The sequence below is a fragment of the Caretta caretta genome, chromosome 3 (assembly GCF_965140235.1).
Source record: "Caretta caretta isolate rCarCar2 chromosome 3, rCarCar1.hap1, whole genome shotgun sequence".
Taxonomy (NCBI): Eukaryota; Metazoa; Chordata; order Testudines; family Cheloniidae; genus Caretta; species Caretta caretta.
The window spans coordinates 196,746,004-196,765,997 of record NC_134208.1 but is presented as its reverse complement, the minus strand read 5'-3'; the positions used below and the strand labels follow the sequence as shown (position 1 = coordinate 196,765,997).

Genomic DNA, 19,994 nt, shown 5'->3' with positions numbered 1-19,994 from the left:
TCTCAGGTTCCCTTGACATTTTTTTCTTTTATAGTAATCCACACAAAAACATTTATCATAATGAGAAAGAGACTTCCTAGTAAATAAGCCATATTTGGCCAAGATTTTCAAAAGTAATTAGTAATTGGGGGAGAGGGGGCCTCAGATTTTGATAATCCAAATTGAGACCCCATGAAGGAGCCTGATTTTCAGAAAGTGCTGAGCACCAGATCTCTGAAAATTGGGCTCTTTTAAGGTGTCTCAAGTTTAGCATCCAGAATCACTAGTCTCTTTTCAAAATTTTGACCGCAATTCTAAGTCTGTTTGGACACAGGTAGCCAATTCTAAACTCCTGTTAGACCTGGTCTTATTATTCCTTGCAAATAATATTTGTTAATTTAGCCCTTTCTGCTACCTTCTCTACACCTTTCATTATTTTGTATACTTTTATCACATTTCCTTTTATTCATCTCCCCTGTGAGGTAAACAATCCCAATCTTTCCAATCTCTTCATATGAGAGTTTTTATGTGCCCCTAATCTTGACAGGATAAATGAAACTGTTTAAGCAGGCAAATAAGACATATTTTCAAATGAATTTCAGGGTAAAATATGTGAAACTTCAGGCATTGACCAACCTTTGTAGGACTATCTGGTGGTCATGTAAACACTCTCAAATAACAACTACTATGTCTCCATAAATAGCAGTGGAGGGAAGTTGGCCAGTTTTTTCATTACTGGACTTGCTCTCGTTCACATATGCTGGCATTCTCCTGCTGGCCTCTTCACCCAAGTGTGTTGAGTGAAGAAAGCTTCTTCTATTCTTTTTAAAACTGTGTGTAAACATCAGCAAATGGCTGAAGAATGGGCTGTGTCTTAAGTAGTTCTTTTTCATGGTGTTCTGTTGAAGTAAATGGGTAGACGTGGCGTTTTCTGTGTTTAACTATTACAACGTAACACACAGAATATGCAGTACAAATAAAATGTAAAAACAATTGCGCTTAAGGCAGAATACCTAATAATTTCCGTAACCCTGCTATTTCTCGCCAGACTGAATGTGCTGGTTTTGGACGATGGTAGAAACTTTTTATTAGTTATCTTTTGTGAGTTGTAATTCATTTTTGCAAAGCAGCTAAATATATTTAAATTTGAGGATTTCTAAATATATTTTATTTTAGTCTAGTGGCTTGTCTTGACGAATTTATGATGGCTTAATGTGTAAAGGATGTAGTGTGTCCGTCCATTTACACAGTAAACTAGTCTTGCCCCTACATGTTGCTACTTTTTCTCCCATTTAAGTAGTGCTCATAATGTTTTGTAGCACTTTCTTCTCTGTTTTCTTAGCAGTGTGCAGTCATACTACGTTAATCCATGTTTGGTTTATCTAAATGTCTTACTGCCCAAAAGGTTTAAATGGTTATAAGCTACATGGTACATATATGTGCTATTCACTGGATGATATTGAAGTGTTTGGTTTGGGATTTTGTTTGTTTGTTTGTTTAGCAGGGAAAAACTGGTGCTTTCAAATTGATTCAGCCTAATCATTTATCAGACTACTATTTATTAAAATGTTTAACAAGGAATCAGCATATGAGTTACCCATTAGTAACCCCTGTAGTATTTAATGGAAATGATATTTTATAAACCCATGTTCAAGTTCTACAACATAAAAGTATACTGCTTATTCATTTGTACTGTCCTCCAAAAATTTTAATGGATTTGTAGTTCAGAAATGGTACAGATGAAAGAAGAAAAAGGCCTCAATCATTATTAAATAGCAGCAATTGAAATAATAATTTGGTGCATGAGATTAACCAAAAGATGTAAGCCATTTTGCGGAGGGCGGGGGGGGAGGGAAGAGAGGGTCATCCAAATCGTGGCTTGTTGGACAAAATCATTGAACTTTTTGCTACAGCCTTTATTCAGTCTCATTCAGGAGATATTACAGTGCACTGCAGAACCAAAACTTAAGTCAATGGGAATTGCCTGTATGTTTCTGAGGGTGGAATTCGGGCCTTAACTGTTCCAATCTTGGTATCATGATCATTCCTAATCACTGAGGAGGGATCTGGTAGATGTCAAGTGAAGAGAAGAATAGAACATGCATCCTTCACCACTCAAGCCAAACAATGAAAGAAGAATATGGTGATGTGAGAGAATTCTCCTTGATTCCTAGGGGAAATAAAACAGGAATTTGATTTAAAAAATAAAGAAACTAGAAAAACATTACCAAAAATTCTCATCACAGATTGTCCACTAATAAAATATGGGGTATTACAAGGCTGTTATGTTAGTTTTTCTTGTTGCATCTTTCCATCACTTACTCTGCATTTTGAATGTATGTGATGCTTGCAGCACTAAAGAGTCTTAAAATAAGACTTTTTTCCAGGAGTCATTATTGTATCTATAGGATAAAAAGGTATAGCCATAATTATGTGTTACAAAGAATACATTCTGCTAGATAGTTAACCAGGTGAGGTTAAACAAAATAAGATGAATTCTGGGCTTTTTAGAATACTGACAGTCTTCATTTTAAGCTACAACCTAAAGTGCTTTATCCTGAGATTAGGTATTGTGGCAGAAGCTAAAACTGCCTTTTTCTCTTAACTGTGCCAGAATACAACCTCCTTTTCTTTTTGCGCTAACAAGACTGCTTTACCACCACAGCCCACTCTAAGTAATTAAATCAATCCTTTGTACTTACCGTATTCTCCTCTAGTGACGGTACTAGATCTGATTATATGCTTCATGCATATTCAAAGTACGGCACTGACAGCTCTTTAATGAGCTCTTACTTAATCAGTATGAACAATGTTCATCTTGTTCTTTTTTTCCTCATACATTAGAGCTAGGAACAGTTGGGGAAAAAATGAAACATCCAGCATTCATTTGAAAAATATATTGTACTTTGAAAAGTGTCTAAGCTGGGGAAGTTGCATTCTGCCCTTTAAAAGTCTGATGGACAAATTGGATTACTAGTATTGGATTAAATAACAAATGGTTAGAGGAGAAATGAGAAAAGCTCGCTGTGATCACAGGCTTTAATATTTTTTGTTACTTATAAAGCTGAAGGGGTCTTTAACCAGTTATTAAAGTCAGGATTAATATGTAATGGTCCAACTTACTAGCATTAAAAGGGTTTGAATTTTTTTTCTTAAAAAAAATTAAAACAATGGTGTAATGCATGTATTATAGAAAAAAAACAATTTTAAGTTGAAGATCTGTGGGCTATTTATAGATTTCCATCATCTTGTACTGGCTCAGATAAAGGGTTTGCACACACAGTATCGATTTGTTCTAGGACATGTTTTTCACTTCATTTAAATAATCTGTGTTGTATTGTTTCTCCAGAGAGCAAAGCGGATATTTTCACATTTTGAATTTTTAAACATTTGTACTTGAATGATTTCAGTAATCATTTGAACTTGGAAAATAAACACATAGCAGTTGAACAGTTTTACTAAGTGGAAGTGTGAAATTAGTTGTGGATGAGGAAAATCCTTGTTTTTGTTTTTATTTAGAAATAGTAAGTGTAAATTTAACTTTCAAATATCACTGCTGCATCAGCATTTCAGCATTCAATTTTCTTCATTGAAAGTGTTTTGTATGCACTCTCTATAGAAGAAAACAGTGTTAAATTGAGTAAACTAGCTAGTAGTACTATGTTGCTTGAGAGTAGCAATTTTAAAATTATTTATGTTGTCATGTATCTTACCTTGCTCGTATTTAAGTTGTATGTACAAGAATTTAAAAGCCCTTGGTCAAAAAAATAAGATACCCCAATCTATTGCTGTTAATATTGCACACATGTGTCATTTCACTGATCAAAAAGGCCTTCACTGGGCTACAATTGGCCTTTTTCCAAATTGCAAGCTTTTTCTCAGCTTTTTCTTTTTACTCTTTCTTCTTTTGTTGCTGCCCTGGGATTTGTGCCTATCGCAGCCGATATCACATGACCAGTGTCAGGGCATCACATGGTCCAAAAGGAATACAAAAACAGCTGCCCTAAAAGACAGATTAAAAATACTGTAAAACAGTAAAGACTTTGTTGACTCACTTTAAAAAAAACCTGTGACTACTTCATACAATAAAATGTAAGCATAAAAATATTGAAGATGTGCAATCTGTTTTCGTTAGGCTCCAAATTGACAAATACAGCTTTTCCCTAGATTTATTTGAATATATGCTGTTGTTCACTTCATTTTACTTTTAGAAGGAGAAAATCTACATTAGTAGCTAGTCTAAATTGGTGAAGCTCCATTGAATGTCTCTATGTCCCCATTTTCTGTTTGTTGAAAATGGTTTGCAGACTCATCCATTAGAATGGTATTGTGGTGTAATATATTTGTGATAGCATCTTTCATCCAAAGATCCCAGAGCCCTTTACAAACAATGAATTAATTAATCAATTAAATGTTGTCATCTGTGTAACTAGTTATTAGAATTTTTTTACCTGCATGCTAAAGGGGGAATCAAATTTCATGCTGGTGGGCACAGATTGATTGTTTGTAGGGATAAGAAAGTAATCCCCCATGCTCCTGCCCACCATAAAAAGAAAGTGAGCTGACTCAGTGCAGTTCAGGGGAAGGATATATTGAGTACAGTCTAAGTCTTGCAGCAGGAACCCCCACTAGCTGGGCCAATGCGACAATTCCTCTGATCTTTAATTTGTTATGAAAAACATCCTTATTGTCTCAAAACTCTCTGGAGGGAATTCTGAGCCATAAAACAGTACTGTAAATGCAGTACAGCGATGGCCTCATGCCGCCCTGCAGAAAAACCCAGGAGAGGAGGTTTTGAGGGAGGAAATCTCTACAAGACAAAGTTACTCCCCTTTTGTTCCCACAGACTGACACTTCCCCTCTTTGCTAAGAAAAAACTGCTGGGGCATCCCACCCTAGGGATCTGTGGGAGGTAGGGGACATGCCCTTCCGCCCCCAGCAAACCCTGGACCGGACCAGCCTGGCTCCAGTGCAGGAGCATTCACAAGGAACTACTTTTAAGTTACAGGGAGGTACCCAGAGAAAAAGATAATAGAACTCAGTCTGTATTACCTTTTCTGTTTAAACAACATGGAGCCATAGGGAGCCAATATGTGTCCCCATCAGCCTTGTCCCTGATTAGTCCACTCTTCTTCCTGTGTGGATTCCAGATCCATTGGGCTGCATGGGGGAAAGGCAAACAGTGTCATGGAGGCAGCTGGCCTTCCTTTCCGTGCAGCAGGGGAATAGCCATGGGAAAAGGGCAGTTCCTTGCACAGATCTGGCTCCAAGCATTTGCGTATGATTTGGGAATGTTTGTAAGACAGGCCGTGATGCAAATGTTAACACCCAAAAATTGGGGGTTTCCTCTTAGAACAAAAGCTCACTGCGTTTTTTGGTACATTACCAGCTTCTGATGTAAGCAAGCTTCCTCACCACAACTAGTGCCCCGTTACTGGATATTAATATAATGATACCTTCCCCTCATATATAGTATCTTTCCTCAGAGATTTTAAAGCACTTTACAAACATAATGAATTAATCCTCAACACGCATATGAGGTAGGTGTTATCCTCATACTAGAAATGGGAAACTGTGAGATACAGGCCCAAGGTCACAGAGTGGCAGAGCTGGGAAAAAGACCCCCGAATTTCTGACTTTATTCTTTTACTGTAGCCACTGGGCAAAGCTTCTTCCCAAATTATGCATTTCTTAAGGTTAAAATTCATTAGATTTGCATGCCGGTAACATGTATATAAAGACTTGTCTCTCCTTCCACTTAATGTTGAGAAAGACAGGGGCTGATTGGTTGCCACAAATGGAGGCTGCGTATATTTGTGCAGATGTCATGACTCCAGTACCCTCGGAAACTGAGTCCCAATCCAATTCCTGTTAAAATCAATGGAGAGACTCCCTTTGACTTCAGTGAGGACTGAATCAGGGCCCCAGTGCGGAGAAGCTATGTCAGCTATCTGAAATAGCAGCCATAAGGGTAGGGAGGCTGGCCAGCAGCCCAGCACACTGGCCAAGGGTTGTGGGCGGGATTTCACCTCCCCAGCTACTCTGTGCATTCCATCCACGTGGAGCCTGAATACTCTGGGTTTTTGTGGATGCAGTTAATTTCACCCATCGTAATGTTTTGTTGTTTTTCCACCTCTTGTATAATCGTATTATCTCTGGGGAGGGTTTAAAGGTAGAACTCTTTTTCTTCCAAATGTACTTAGTGTTAATATGATCTATGAGTACATTAAGAGGCACTAAAATATATATGCTGAAGAATATCAGCTTTAAAAGATTGACTTGTGATAGTTCAACAGTGTTAGGCTGCCGGTCTTGAAGTCTAATCTTTTGTTATTGTTCACATTTGAAAAATTACCTTTTAATGCCCATTAACATGAGAGATCTCATGTTCCAAAAACTGATACTAAAGTTTGTTGTCCAGCTTGTGAAAAGTCTCATAAATAACAAATGTGCTTATTTTATAGGACGGAACACAGAAGAAGAAGAAGCTATGATGCAGGAATGGTTCATGTTGGTTAATAAGAAAAATGCCTTGATAAGAAGAATGAATCAGCTTTCTCTTCTGTAAGTATGGATGGCTGAGCTTGTTCCAAGAGGTTGATTTATCAGTATGTTCACTTAGAATATAGATGCTAAACTTTTTTGCTTTATTTCCATTAGACTTCAGAATGTTCCTCAAAGATGCAAAGTATGTGTGATTTGTGTACATATCAAGTAATTTGTTTTTCTCATATTTCAGACATGAAAATGCAAAGCATGCAATGATGCAATATTAGTGAGAGCTGTGAAAAAATATGAAATAGCAAGTGCATTTATATGTTCAAAGGCAAAAACAGTAGAATAAAATTACTTTCTAGAAATTTGAAAATATACTTGAATTGTACTTGAAATATAACATACAAATTTTATTTTCAGGGAAAACTTTAATTTAAAGTTGATATTTGCCCTAGTCAGTAATATTAGATCATTCACTAGTTTAGCAATGTTGGAGTGTGGGAAAAAGCATATTAGTGAACCTCACGTGAAGCAATGTTACGACAGACAATGCAGAGCAAGTTTTGTGTAATAAAGACATGTAAACCTTCTTCAGAAATGGGCAAAACTGGCACAGTTATTAGGAGCATAGAGGATGAGAGAAAGCATAAATACCATTCATTATTAGACTGGCATTTGGCCTGTTGAGGTCGTCATTTCTTGTTTAGTTTTTCTCAGTTTACTGATGATTTTCTTTTAGTATGCCACCTACTGTAGATATATGCATGCTTCCTTTATAACATAGTGAAATGAGTTGTACGTTTACGAATTTCTTTCCATGTCTGAACTTGATAGAAGATTCCACCTTAAAATATTAAGCTCTCTAATCCTGGGTCTAATTTTCTGTATTCGTTAGGTCAGAATTTACATGGGATAATACTTTAAGTGTTCATACTATCTTGGTGAATTGTTTGAATCTGGAATTTGTTCTTTAGATAGGAGAGAATATGTTATACTTAGGACATAGCACAACAGCTGCTCCAAGGATGAATATTTACTAATTATGTACAATAGTACAAGGAAGTTAAACTAAATCCAGAAAAACAGACGTTACAGAAAAGGAAAAAAGCATCATTACTGAATATTCTACCTGAGGACGGTTTTAAGTTTGTGTATCATTTGTTTGGAGTAGCTTAAAGTTGAAGAGAAAAGTCAGTTATGAGTCCTAAAATCAATGTAAGTTAAAGGTTCTTTTAAGTGTTTAATGATTTAGTAATTAACATATTGATGAACTTTTGCAACTTGCCTAGGGAAAAAGAACATGACCTAGAAAGGCGGTACGAACTGCTGAACCGAGAGTTAAGAGCAATGCTTGCTATCGAAGGTAAGCAATATTAACAAATGAAATTACTTAACAGGAAGACCAATAAGAAGGCCCACCTGAGAATGGAGTCAGCTATCCCATAATTCAAAATTATAGTGTGCAATAGATACTGTAGGTCTTTACTCATATCCATAAATTATATGCAAAGAAATTGTTTCAAGCATTGGATTCAGAAAGCAAGATCAGAAACATGATCAGAAACTAAAATATATTTGAAAAAACATTGGCGGGGGGGGAAGCACAATGTATTTTTACATTTTATTTATTGTTTTTGTTACACCAAAGTAATTTTAGTTTTGATGCAGTGATGTTGCTTATCATAAAGGGATGACTCACATACATGAGATTCCTTATTTCTACATTTTAAATATTTTTATAGCAATATTTCCACTGTGGAAACAAATCTCTTCAGTCTTCATGATAACATATTATACACGTGTCAAGTAAATATTTCCTCACACACAACATTAGGGTTAGTGCAATCCATTGCACATATTTTCTTCATTCTCTGTAGCTCTCTAGAGTCTAGTCACCTTACCTGAATGAAAACTCATGGAAAGATTGACATGGGGATAAGTGAAACAATTTCATACTTTCCATAACGATTTTAAATGAATTTGTACAGTAATCCTAAGGAGGATTCATAATAAATATAAATATCCAGATAGCTTAAACTATTGCTTACATTATATTGTTATTTAAATATCTTAAGTGTTTTATAATGCTGCTCTACGTATACCTCTCAGTCACAAATGCTGGCTTGTAGTTCAAAGATGTTTGCTTAAAAGTTAATCCTTTGGGCTCTGTAAAATGGACCTTTTGTCTAATCAATGCAAATTGATTTTGCTATTCTATATTGACCTCTTAGCCCTTTGACTGTCCATGGTAATTTCTTTCTTCACCTGATAAGGTACCTGATCCATAATAAATCAATTCTAATTAGTTTGGAGACTTCACTGGAAGCATAAGTTTGTAGGAGAAAGACATGGGTTGTCAGGTAGCTTTTTCATATCTATCTGTCTGTTACTATATTCTTGGGTAAGGCTCAGTGCACCATACTCTTGAATAAAACCTGAGTTCAAAAATGTATACGGAGGTAACAGTTAATTAGAAATTAAATGTTTAAAACAGATTAAAATCCTTTTTAACAAAAAAATAAGTATTGGGCATAAATTATACAGTAATGTCCCTTAATTATTTTTATTGTGGGCACTTCAGACCTAAGATCTTTGAATGCCTTACAGAATATGACAAATCACACATATACCTTAATAAAATAAAATTAAAAATAGCAAAACATCAGAAAGATCAGATCTACTTGTTAAGTTAATAATGATGAAATATACAGGATTTTTCAAGAAAAACAATATGTTTGTTTACACTACTCTTATTATGTTTTAAAATTTTGAATTGTATTAAGATTATTGTTCTCTTAGGAACTTTTTAAAGAAGGAGTTATCCAGATACGATGATTGAGGCTATAAGTATGTTACAAGATGCTGAAATATAGTTTTGAAAAATGGACTCTGGGTGTATATGTAGGTGCTTTCAAGCTTTTCGTGTCTGATTTATGCTTGATTTCAAATATTAATTAAGAGATTTTTAAAATAACACAAAACGGATCTGTGTAGTAAGGTTGACTGTAGAAGAAATTAGAAAGTTAAATAGGCTAAATGAGGAGTTCAAGGCAGTATGTATCAGAGAGGCTAATGAACAGTTGGTGCCATATAAAAGATGTGAAAGGACAAATCTAACACGTGTACAGATATTCCCACTCCAAAACATATGGACACTAAAAAATAGCAGGGTGGTTTCTGTTGGTATGTTTGTTTATTTAAAGTGATTGTTAGTAGCAATGTTCTGATTCATACTGGTACTTTAAAAAACAAGTCTTTGAGAGGTGATAATTACTGTTTTGGTGAATTGCTCTAACTCTTCCACCCGTGACTCTGCTGTTTAAAAATCTATCAAACAATTTACTTAGCTAGTTGATGACAGGGGAAAAAGAGACTTGCAAAAGGTAGCAGCCTGCTGATTGTAGATAAAGGCAGTTTATTGGCCATCGGCCTGCCCTGCTAGTCTGAGCAGTGTGTGGGCAGTACTGTAGTTTAGAGGTGCTGACCGTTATAGTGTTCAGTGATGTGGAGACAGTGTCCTCTTAGCCAACTGTTAAAATGGATGCATATGCAGTTGAATAGCCTTTTGGAGTGTTAAAAGCACTTCACACAGAACACATGAATGGCCAACAGTGGTAAAAAGAGGAATACTTTTTTTTCCCATTTAGCAGCAGAGATAAGAAAAGGAGAGTAAAGTACTGGCTGCTTATAGCAACAAGCTATTCATATCGTTACAAGTGAATTTGCTGCTGAAAATGCTCATCCGGAGAAGGGCCTGAAATAGTTCTAAAGAATCATAATACGCTGAAGGAAATATCCCCTACTTGGTTTGTTTTAGCATGGGCAAATGAGAACACACGGCATGTGTTTGTCTCATGTAAACAAGGTACGCATTTCAGAGCTTGGATTTTTCTGCATCCAAAGCTGAGTAGCAGGATACCTTAGACTTAAACACACTTCAGTTACCTTCCCCTTTTTCCCCCAGATTTAATGCCTCCTTAGAAAAGATAAGTTCATTTTTGCACACTTTGGGGTAGTGTGTTCATTTTCTGCCCAAGAAATGGATCTTCTTTAGGATTTTGTACATCTTGATTTATTCTTGGCTTATAGTTTGAAGTGGGTGCTCTTCTAAAAGGATTTATGCATAGGTTCACTATTTTTGTAGTTATGGTTTATATGATAAGCTTTTTATATTTAAAATCAATATGTAATCCTGTGGAGGAGCTTATCCCCTAAAACCCCATTTGTAAATCTATTTTAGCTTTGTTACACAGCACAGCCACAGTATTCCATAGATTGATTAGGTTCAGCAGTAGAATCCTATCAAATGGCCTGCTCTGATGATGATGCAAACTCTTTCAGGATTGCTAGTTGACTGGAACTAAAGATAAGACTTGACTGCAATCCCCCAATGTGCTCTTTACAAAACTAGTGTTAATTTTCATCCAAGTGCTAGGCTTATTTATTATAGTGGCAAGGTTGAAGGTTTTACTAGAAGAACTTTAGACCGTTTCTATTACAGTGTTTCTATTGGAATAGTCTGCCTGTTGTCTCAAAGTAATTATCAGTTTAAGCAACTAAAATGAAGACAATGTAAACTCCACGCAGATGAATAATTGAAAACATTTGGATTTCATTCTGAATTTAACAAACTATGTAATTTGAAACTGCACAATGCAAGAGACTGCATGGGGTCTTTGGCTTTCAGCCCTTTTAGTTCATATACAGCATCAGAGCTTTCTCCTATTTTTATCCAGAGTGTAGCTTTTATAACAGTATTATTCTGGAATCTTCACATTAATCACAGTCTATATTGTAGTTTCCCAAAGCTGTAGTCAGTGCTGGTAACTATATATAACACGTGTGCTAGATAATCCTGTCTTAAAATTTACAACAGGTAGAAGCCAAACTTGCATGCTGTTGCTTTTTAAATATATTGACATTTATGTTCTCTCTGAAAGCTGTTTTGCTGGGGGAGGTATGTTCAGTCGGATATTTTACTGTGTAAAACAAGCTCCTAGTTTAATATTATATAAAATAAATATTGACCAAATATTGTCCAAAAACTCCTCCCTGCCTAACAAACTGATATTTATTTGTCTGCACTTCTAAGAGGGAAATTAAGTTTTTCTCCTTTCCGAAGAAATGTATACAAGTTAATTAAGCTAACTCAACAAAGCAATTGTGTACTTGTGCTAATGAATCTTTGCATGGCATCCTCACAAACAACACTACTATCTACTGTAACAACAGCAAAAACAAAAATCGGTTTCATTCTAGGTCTGAGTGTCCCGTAAGACGTTATTTACCATACATTGCTGTGAGCTGTGTCTACTATATCAATATCTATAGGTAGGAATGTTACAGAGGAAAAAGTAGTTCATACCAAACCTCCAGTTCTAATATAATTCTAAAATATTTTGGCTCCTGTCTGCACACATAAGATGTTACAGAAAATTGCTTCTAACATTCAGAAAAATGAGAGTGTTTTAAAAAGCTGAAACTGCCAACCAAGACAAAACTGCAAAGTATTAGATAGCTCAAACCCATGTAGAAATGGTGCTTTTCAGATCCTTCCTTAATTTATCAGGCTCTTCAGGTGTCAAAATATTGGAGAAACCTTGAGATCAGCAAGATTGTAGTGAGAAGCACGGGTGTAGTGTGGCTCGAAGTTGTACACGGTTTGGAGGGCATGTGAACAGGCAGGGAATTTTGAACTACGTCTTTTTTTCCTTGTTTCTAGTCAGATCACTGACGTATGACATACACTTGTGAGTCTGGTTTGTTTCAGTGAGTTGAAATCACTTAAGCTGGCACTTAATTTTTACATGTAATACCATGTGATTTCACGAAGAGCCTGTTCTGAGTTCGAGCCATAGCAGGCAGGATTTTTTAACAAGTTGAACTGAAGCAGCACGTCCTGTAACATGCCAGACTAGGAAAGGGCAAATATCAGTGGAAATCAAGAGAGTATGTTCTATATTAGCAACTAAAAGACAGCTTTGGAGGGCACCATGTTTGGGCTGGGCTGAAGGTGAGGACGATAAATTACAAGACAAATTGATTTGGTTACCACCTGGAAAATTAGCTTCCATAAGTATGAGGGATCAGAAACAGCCCATTTAAAAATAGCAATGAGAACCATCTGCAGGTCTCCTGCCATGTAAATGTGTTGGAAGGGGACAAAGTGTCACTATATCAAGTTCTTGCTCATTTATGAAACGCTATTATGTACATTTGCTTATGTCAAATGTATATATACACATGTCTGTTTGTATTTTCTGTGTGTGCATGTCCGTATATGCATGTACACCTATGTTGGTTTATGGATACATGTCCACAGACAGAAGGCAAGAGAACGATAAAAGTGGTTACACATTCCTGGCTTTTTGCTGCTGTTCTAACCTTTATTGCATGATGATGCATCTAATTTTTAATTTGTAAATACAAGACTGAATTCCCTCTAGCACCACTTGCTTTCATAAAGCTTCTGAGCAGTTTGCTGTCTTGAATAAATTTTGCTTTGGAGGGAGGTCAGGGGGATTTGAACCAGCACATTCTTGTGTGGTTTGTGAAGATTCACATGGTAACCATTGGTGTGCATTGTTAGGTTTATCTGAATAAGCACCAGCCATGTGAGTTTTAACATGATTGCCCAGGGCAATAGAGAGAGAAGAGAGAAATCCAAAAGGATTGCACACTCTCTTTCCTCTATTTTTTGGAAAGTGCACAGAGGGGAGGACACTGCTTGAGTCGGAGGTTATGGACATTTTTAAGCTGGTGTCCTGTTTCCCTCCTGCTCTTCAATTGTTCTGCTATCTCCCTCATCATCTACTTCTCCTTCTTTTCATTGTTTACTTTCCTAATGAGGGAGGCGGGGTAGACTGGTGGCTTGATTGACAGCTACAAGCCCTTACAGTCTGGCTAGAGAGCAGTTGGCTTGGACTTCAGGCATGCTCCAATCTTAAATTTGCCTTCTTTTTATGAAATGCAGATACGGTTCTGTTAAAAGAGGGACAGAGACCATGCAAGGGAAGCATATGGGTTCAAAAATGTTCCTTTGGAGTCCTCTGGATGTAAGCATGCACAAGATTAGTGCAATGGGAGAGTGATTAGACATTATCCAATCTTGTGCAACTAAATAATTTCAGAATCAGATCTGTAATTGTCATTTAGCAAAGAGCCTTGGATTTAGCCATCATGCAAACAATCAGACTGGTTACATTGCTGTGGAAAGGGGTGCTATGTAATATTGTCTACCAAATGTATTTTTACTTCAGAGAAAAATGCTAATTAACTGACACCTACTTTTAAAGTTATTGTGAAGCATATGGTGCCCAGTGTGAGATATTTCCAACTGCTAAGATATACCAAGCAAGAAATTAGCAAAGAATAAGCTATGTGGGCAGAGATGGAGTTAGATTCTAGATTAGGAAAAGTTCTTATAATATTTTTTTTGTTCTGTGAATTTTGCCAGTTTCAGAAACAAATGTGCCCCTCCCCCCACCCAGTATATTCACAGAAAACAAGGCCAGAGCGAAAGATCTCTAGAATAAGATAAAACCAAACAATAAATGGGAAAAAAAGAAAATGAAGAAGATGATTCCATTTGTTTCTGTTTTTTAAAAATTGCTATTTATAAACTGATTCCAGTCTGTCCAGGCCTTGGTTAAAAGTTCTGTGAGAGATTTAGAAATTAGGCATCTTGGAATAATATCACCAAATCTAGTACAGACATTAGTTGTTTAAGTAGCAATGTTTACATTTATGGCAGTGAATTACCAAATAATGCATGAAGTCAAATACAGATCTTCAATAACGTGATGTTTTTGATTTACACAAATTCACGCAAATGTGAAATGTGATCCCTGCTTAAAAGTTCCACACCACTTTCGGGTCAAGGAAATTAATAATCTTTTTTTTTTTTTATTGCTAAAACCAAAGATCTGACACCCATTTATTTAAATCATGCAGAAGTTAAGGCCAAAAAGATTTTAAACCACACATTTGGGGGTGGGAGGTTGTTATTGTTATTGAATGTATTTGTATATTGTTTTCAGATTGGCAAAAGACTGAGGCCCAGAAAAGGCGAGAGCAGCTTTTGCTGGATGAACTTGTTATTCTCGTTAATAAACGTGATGCCCTGGTCAGAGATTTGGATGCCCAAGAAAAACAGTAAGTATGATGTGTTCTTTTTTTAAACCCTCTAGAGACATTTTGACTTTTCTGTGAATGGATCTGCTTTGTCTCTATCGTCCGGACAGTAAAAGTTTGAGGAAAGTTCAGTAACAAAGGCAGCATGTTCTCTGGTGATCAAGAGTGAAAAATGAACTCGGGGATTGGTAGTGATGATCCATTTTAAAGAAAATCAGACCATCACTAGAGCCCGATCCTCACACTAATGGTGCTATCACATCTAACTCTAGAGTGGTGCTCAATATCCAAATCCCTTTGGCAAATTAGCCTGTAAAGAAGAACTGTGTGACCTTAGATAGAAAATGGACAATAATTGTATCTTGGGGTTGTTTTTCAGGGCTGAAGAAGAAGATGAACATTTGGAAAGAACTCTTGAACAAAACAAAGGCAAGATGGCCAAGAAAGAAGAGAAATGTGTCCTTCAGTGACTGGCCTTCCTGGAACAGATGCAGCTGCATTTTGTAGTCCAGACCTTTCTTACATTTTTAAAATACTGACCCCAAGACTGAAAAAAACCATATTACACGTCAATATTTCAAAAAAAATAAAACTTTTGCCCTTTCTTTAGGCCAGCTCTATACTGCGTTGTTTTCTGGATTTGTTATTTTTTTCCACTCAAGCAATATTATTCCAAACTAGCTTTGTACTATGATTTATTTGTGAGCTTAGTCATCATGTTGAAATTCCGTTAAATACATTTGCACAGAAACGTTGTGGTGGTGGTGGTGATATCAGAAATGTTTAAGAGAAAAAAATATGTCTGTCTGGATTTCTTTAGCTGGAGGAGGAATGAATTTTGAAATAAATATGTTTTTGTTGTAATAGGATTATAGAGGGGAAAATAGAAAACTAAAATCATGCTGAATGATTTCATCTAGTCCTGCCATATGTAATACTTAATAAGCTGTCTAAATTTTATAGTTAGATCTGACTCAATCCAGTTATTAAAATGTGCTATATTTACCAGTGTTTATTTCAGCAGCGTTTTACATTTTATTGTATGTATAATATACATTTAAGACTGTCTGATTTGCTCAGAGACTAGTTCTTTAACATATGGTTTGAAAAGAGCCTTGTGATCTGAAGATGTGATGTGAGATGGGGCTAATTGAAGTGCATCAGTTTACAGAAACATTTTGTCATTAAAGGCTATGCCATTTTTTATAATTATTTATTACATCTAGTTTTGTTCCCTTCTCCAATTTGTGGGATCTCTGCATTGGCTCCAGAACCTGTTCATATTTATTCTGTACCTATTAAAGTCTGATTTTGCCATTGTGTGCAAACCCCTCCCAGTTCATGTTCCCTTGGCTTACAGCGCTCTCATTTTTGTGAAAACTGTTTATTTATTACAAGACTGAGTCATATATAAATTTTCAATAAAAGCTGAATCTTTCTTACCGTTAACTGCTGCTGTCCTCTCTTCCCAGTGTGAAAAGTTTATTACCTCTGATTGTTTGGAGGGGGAGGGAGCTGGGGAAAGGTTAGTTAAGTTTTAAAATGAATTTGTAAAATATCTGCAAATGCAACAGCTCCCTACCCTGAAACTGAACGGTCTAGCTACCAAAGATTCACCTTCAGACACAAAAATAAGAGTTTTGGGGGGAAATTAAAAAGCAATGGAAGTGATATTTATTTTTAAAACTTTTCCCATTCTCTAAGCAATGTTTGTCCAGGAAGGTTCCAATTTCTCTTTCGGAGGCTGTTCCTGTTCGTATGGAGATTTTGCAAATCGGACCTCTGGTCACTGCTACTTTGTCAAAGATTTTCATAACTCGGAACATTGCATCATTTTCTTCACCTAACGATTCCCTTGCAGTGTCGTGCCTTTCACAGCTCAGTGGGCCAGATCAAAGCCCTTTGTTAACTCAGAGCGCTGCAGTTTTAAAATATATATATAGAGAGAGAGGTAGAACCAAGCCAGACCAAAAGTTCAACTTTTTACGTGGCGTATTCCTGTATTCGCCTGCTCAGCTCATTCCAGCCGCAAACAAACCCTCTTCTGCAAGGGGACCCCTAACAAAAGGAAGTCTGTTCGACAAGTCGGAAGACCTGAAAATAATAATGCAGCAGGCTGATGCTTCAGAGTGTCAGAGAGGTTTTACAAGAAAATATAAATCATGCTTCAGTTGGGAAGGAACAGCCCCGTCGCGCACACAAGAATGCAGCAGCTCCAATCGGCGCCTGCCAAGGCCTGGGGAAAAGTTCCTGTGAAGTTTCTAGGAAGGGACCCAGTGGCTCCGCTTGCACTTGTTGGGAGCTGGCCCTGCAATAGTCCTGTTCGTTAAGAGTCGCCAGAGACCCCGTTTGAAAATTGCCCCGTCCAATCGCTGCCAAATCCAGCCAAGTGGGGCCAGGACTGAGCTTCCCAACTCAGGAGCTGCTCCTGCGGCTGCCGGCGCTGGTGCGTTTCCCGGACCAGTGCAGGGAGAATCCACGATATGTTACCAAATCCACATCGTGAATAATCCGGTTAAAGTGATAACGAGCGCCAGGGTAAATACTAGGGCTCTGGGCTTGGCTCTGCCCGGAATGGGAATCGCTTTCCGAGCTGGTTCATGTGCTCAGTGAATTAAACCTCTTATCTCCTTCGATTAGGGGTTGAAATTCGGGCCAGGATCTGTCTCTTTCTCTCTCTCCCCCTCGCCCTTTGACTACATCCCCCCACCACCTCCCGAGGTTTTTTATTATTATTATTATTATTTATTTGGTTTTGTTTTCCTCCTGCTGCCGTCCGCCTTTCCAAGCCGCTCTTCGTTTGGGCAGAGACGAGTGGGCCCTTTTTGTTTTAATGTAGGTTAATGCGGTTTATTGGGTCCTAAGAGTCAGATGAGAATTTGTTAATTTGCAGCGAACATCTGTTTACCCTCGCAGCCCCTTTGGCTGTGGGGCTGGGAGCAGGAGCCCGTTCTAATGACACCAGCCCTGGCGGAGTCCTCGCTGCTGTGATTAAAGAAGGAAAAATAAGTTTTGACAGCTGACGTCCTCTTTGGCCTTTTAAAACTTTCCCATTAATTTGCTGATCGCTTCTCAGTTTGGCTTCCCTGAGCAGGTTCTCTGCAATGCGCGGCTCTGGCTACTTCTAGCCAGGCAGCTCCAGGGATGGATTATTCAGCCCTCCCCCGGTTTGGGTTTGAGTTGTGGAGAAGAGGGGGCGCTGGGACTTCCCAGCGGTCTGCAGGCAGCCTGGGCTCAGGGGGTGATGCTTGGACACCGAGTAGAGAACCAACACAATACAATGCAGGCTGCTAGATGCGGCGTTGGCCACTAAGGACGATTGCTGGTTTGGAAGGGGGGAAACGCGCTCCTCAGAAAGAGGAGGAGGGAAATATTGTCAGTCGAGCTTGTTTTCGGTGTCTGGGCCAGCAGTGTTAAACTAGAAGCCTGGCTGTGTATGTTAGTCGCTGGGAGTGAAAGTAAATGCTGGGCTTCTCTCCCGAAGTATTTATAGCTTGGTTCTTTAACTTCCTCTCTGTGGGGCCTGAGCTGCAAAGCAGCCCATCGGGAAGCCCCTCCTGAAAAGCCAAATGCAGTTCCCACCAGCCAGGCTACATGCTATGGGCTTGGGGGGGGGGGGTAAAAATGGTGACGCTAAATGCAATGAATGCCCCCAGATTGCCCTAACAGCTGTAGCTCGAGAGGTACTTCGTGTTTCTGGCAGCAGATCGGCACTGTCTGTCGGAAGCGCTCAAGGAACCTGCTTTGGAAAGGAACCTGCCCCAGCCAGTGTCTCAGCCCGCAGACCCCCTCCAGCCTGTCCTGTGCAGAGCGTCAGAGAGACCCGGCTGCAGCCGTGTGAATGGGGAACCCGCCCGCTCCGTGACCTGCTCCAGCACCGGGGAACGGAAGCCCCCCATCCCAAAAAATCCCCTCCCCTCCCCGTGCCCCAGCCAGCCCTGCACCTTGCCCCGAGGGCGGTTGCGGGAAGGGAAGGCAGAGCCGGGCTGCACCTTACCTGTGCGCACAAGCTAGCGCTTCCCCCTGGGTACAAGCAGAGGGAGTCCGAGCTGGGGGCCCTGGGGTCTGGGGCAGAATCCAGGAGCCTTCCGCCGGCGCCCCGTCCCGAGCGGGGCCCTTTGGGGGCACGGCCGGCCCCGTCCAGCGCGGTCCCTGGAGGTGGCTCCTCGCGGGACAGGGCAACCTGGCTCCCCCCCTCCGCCTCCGCCGCCGCTGCTCCTTCTCCGCCAGCGCAGTGTGCGCGCCAGGCGGCAGCCCCGGGTCCTCCGCGCTGCACGCTGCGCCAAACTTTTCTCTCGCTCGCTCGCTCTCTGCCTTGTGCCCCCTGCCTCCCCTTAATCCAGGGCTTTTATGGGCTGAGCGTTCAGAAAATGCGCCTGCAATTTGGGATTAGACAACCACTCTGATTACACTCGCGCTCACAAAAAGGGGCCAGTGCTACTTGATACCTTCGCCCTTCCCGAGCCCGGGTCCCATCCTGTGGCGCTGAGCAGGGGCGCGGGGAGGGCCGGGCGGACACTCCTACGGAGCCGAGCACCCAAATGCTTCGCCTCCATCTGCCCCTGTGCATGGCGAAACCCTCTGGACGAATAACCAGGAGCCGATTAATGGGGGGGGGGGGGGATATAGCTAATAATATTGTGTTTCTGGCAAGTGGCTCGGTTGGATCTGGCGAGGCTCCCTTTGCCAGGACAAGCGCTTTGGAGATCAGCCCTTCCTGGCTCAAAAACTGGCCCCAAACTCATTGTCTGCCGCGCTGGGACAAAGGCTCAGGTGCCTGGGAGCAGCTGGCCCCCTGGGCGGACAATGGCAAAGGTAGGCCCCCGGGGGAGGGGTGTCCCCAGCCAGGCCTTTTCTCTTTTTTTTTTTTTTTTTTTGTGAATGGGCTGCGGCGCCTTTGTTCCGCGGAGAAGTGGCCGTGTCGCTGACTTTTGCGGACTATAGAAAGATCTTGTAAACCTCCTTTTCTTTCGTCCGCCCCCCCGCCCCCCTTTGATTAGATGTCCCCTCATCGCCCGAAAAAATGTAATTTCGTTGGGCTGGCGGTCACTTCCTTTGAACATTAGCTCGCTTTCAGCTCCAACTTCAATGAGAAGGAGTTGATTTTGAGAGATCAACAAAAGACCCGCACCGAAGCCTTATTAAAGGTCCTAAGCAGATCTCCTGGACCCTTTGAGAAGCAGTTAAGGAAACAGTGTGCATCCATGATATTCTGTTACCGTATTTTACTGGGACGCCAAAGGAAAGTGTCTCGTGGAAAGACACTTACTTTGATGCCCGGCCGCGTTTAATTTATTTTGCTGGCAACGAGTCGATTTTTTTTTTTTTTGCATTTTATTATTTTTACCCCTTTTCAGCTTTCCCTTTGTGTTATTAGACATTCTCCT

The 19,994-nt window shown here is 39.5% G+C and overlaps 1 protein-coding gene and 1 long non-coding RNA gene across 17 annotated transcripts in view; one reads left to right on the top strand and one right to left on the bottom strand.

The window, feature by feature from the left end:
• EHBP1 (EH domain binding protein 1) overlaps positions 1–16,056 on the top strand; it is a 321,978-nt gene extending 305,922 nt beyond the window's left edge. For all 16 annotated transcript variants that reach the window (XM_048842663.2, XM_048842662.2, XM_048842660.2 and 13 more), the window contains 4 exons: positions 6,444–6,543; positions 7,764–7,837; positions 14,514–14,628; positions 14,987–16,056. In XM_048842663.2, the coding sequence (XP_048698620.2) occupies positions 6,444–6,543; positions 7,764–7,837; positions 14,514–14,628; positions 14,987–15,077 (380 nt within the window). In that variant the 3' untranslated portion in view covers positions 15,078–16,056. The remainder of the gene's footprint in view (positions 1–6,443; positions 6,544–7,763; positions 7,838–14,513; positions 14,629–14,986) is intronic.
• Positions 1,508–19,046, bottom strand: LOC125633413 (uncharacterized). The gene is made up of 3 exons (XR_007355593.2): positions 18,605–19,046; positions 5,032–5,139; positions 1,508–2,149 (listed from the first exon to the last, which is right to left on the bottom strand). It is a non-coding gene; the product is annotated as an uncharacterized LOC125633413 (long non-coding RNA).
• Positions 19,047–19,994: the final 948 nt, after the last annotated feature.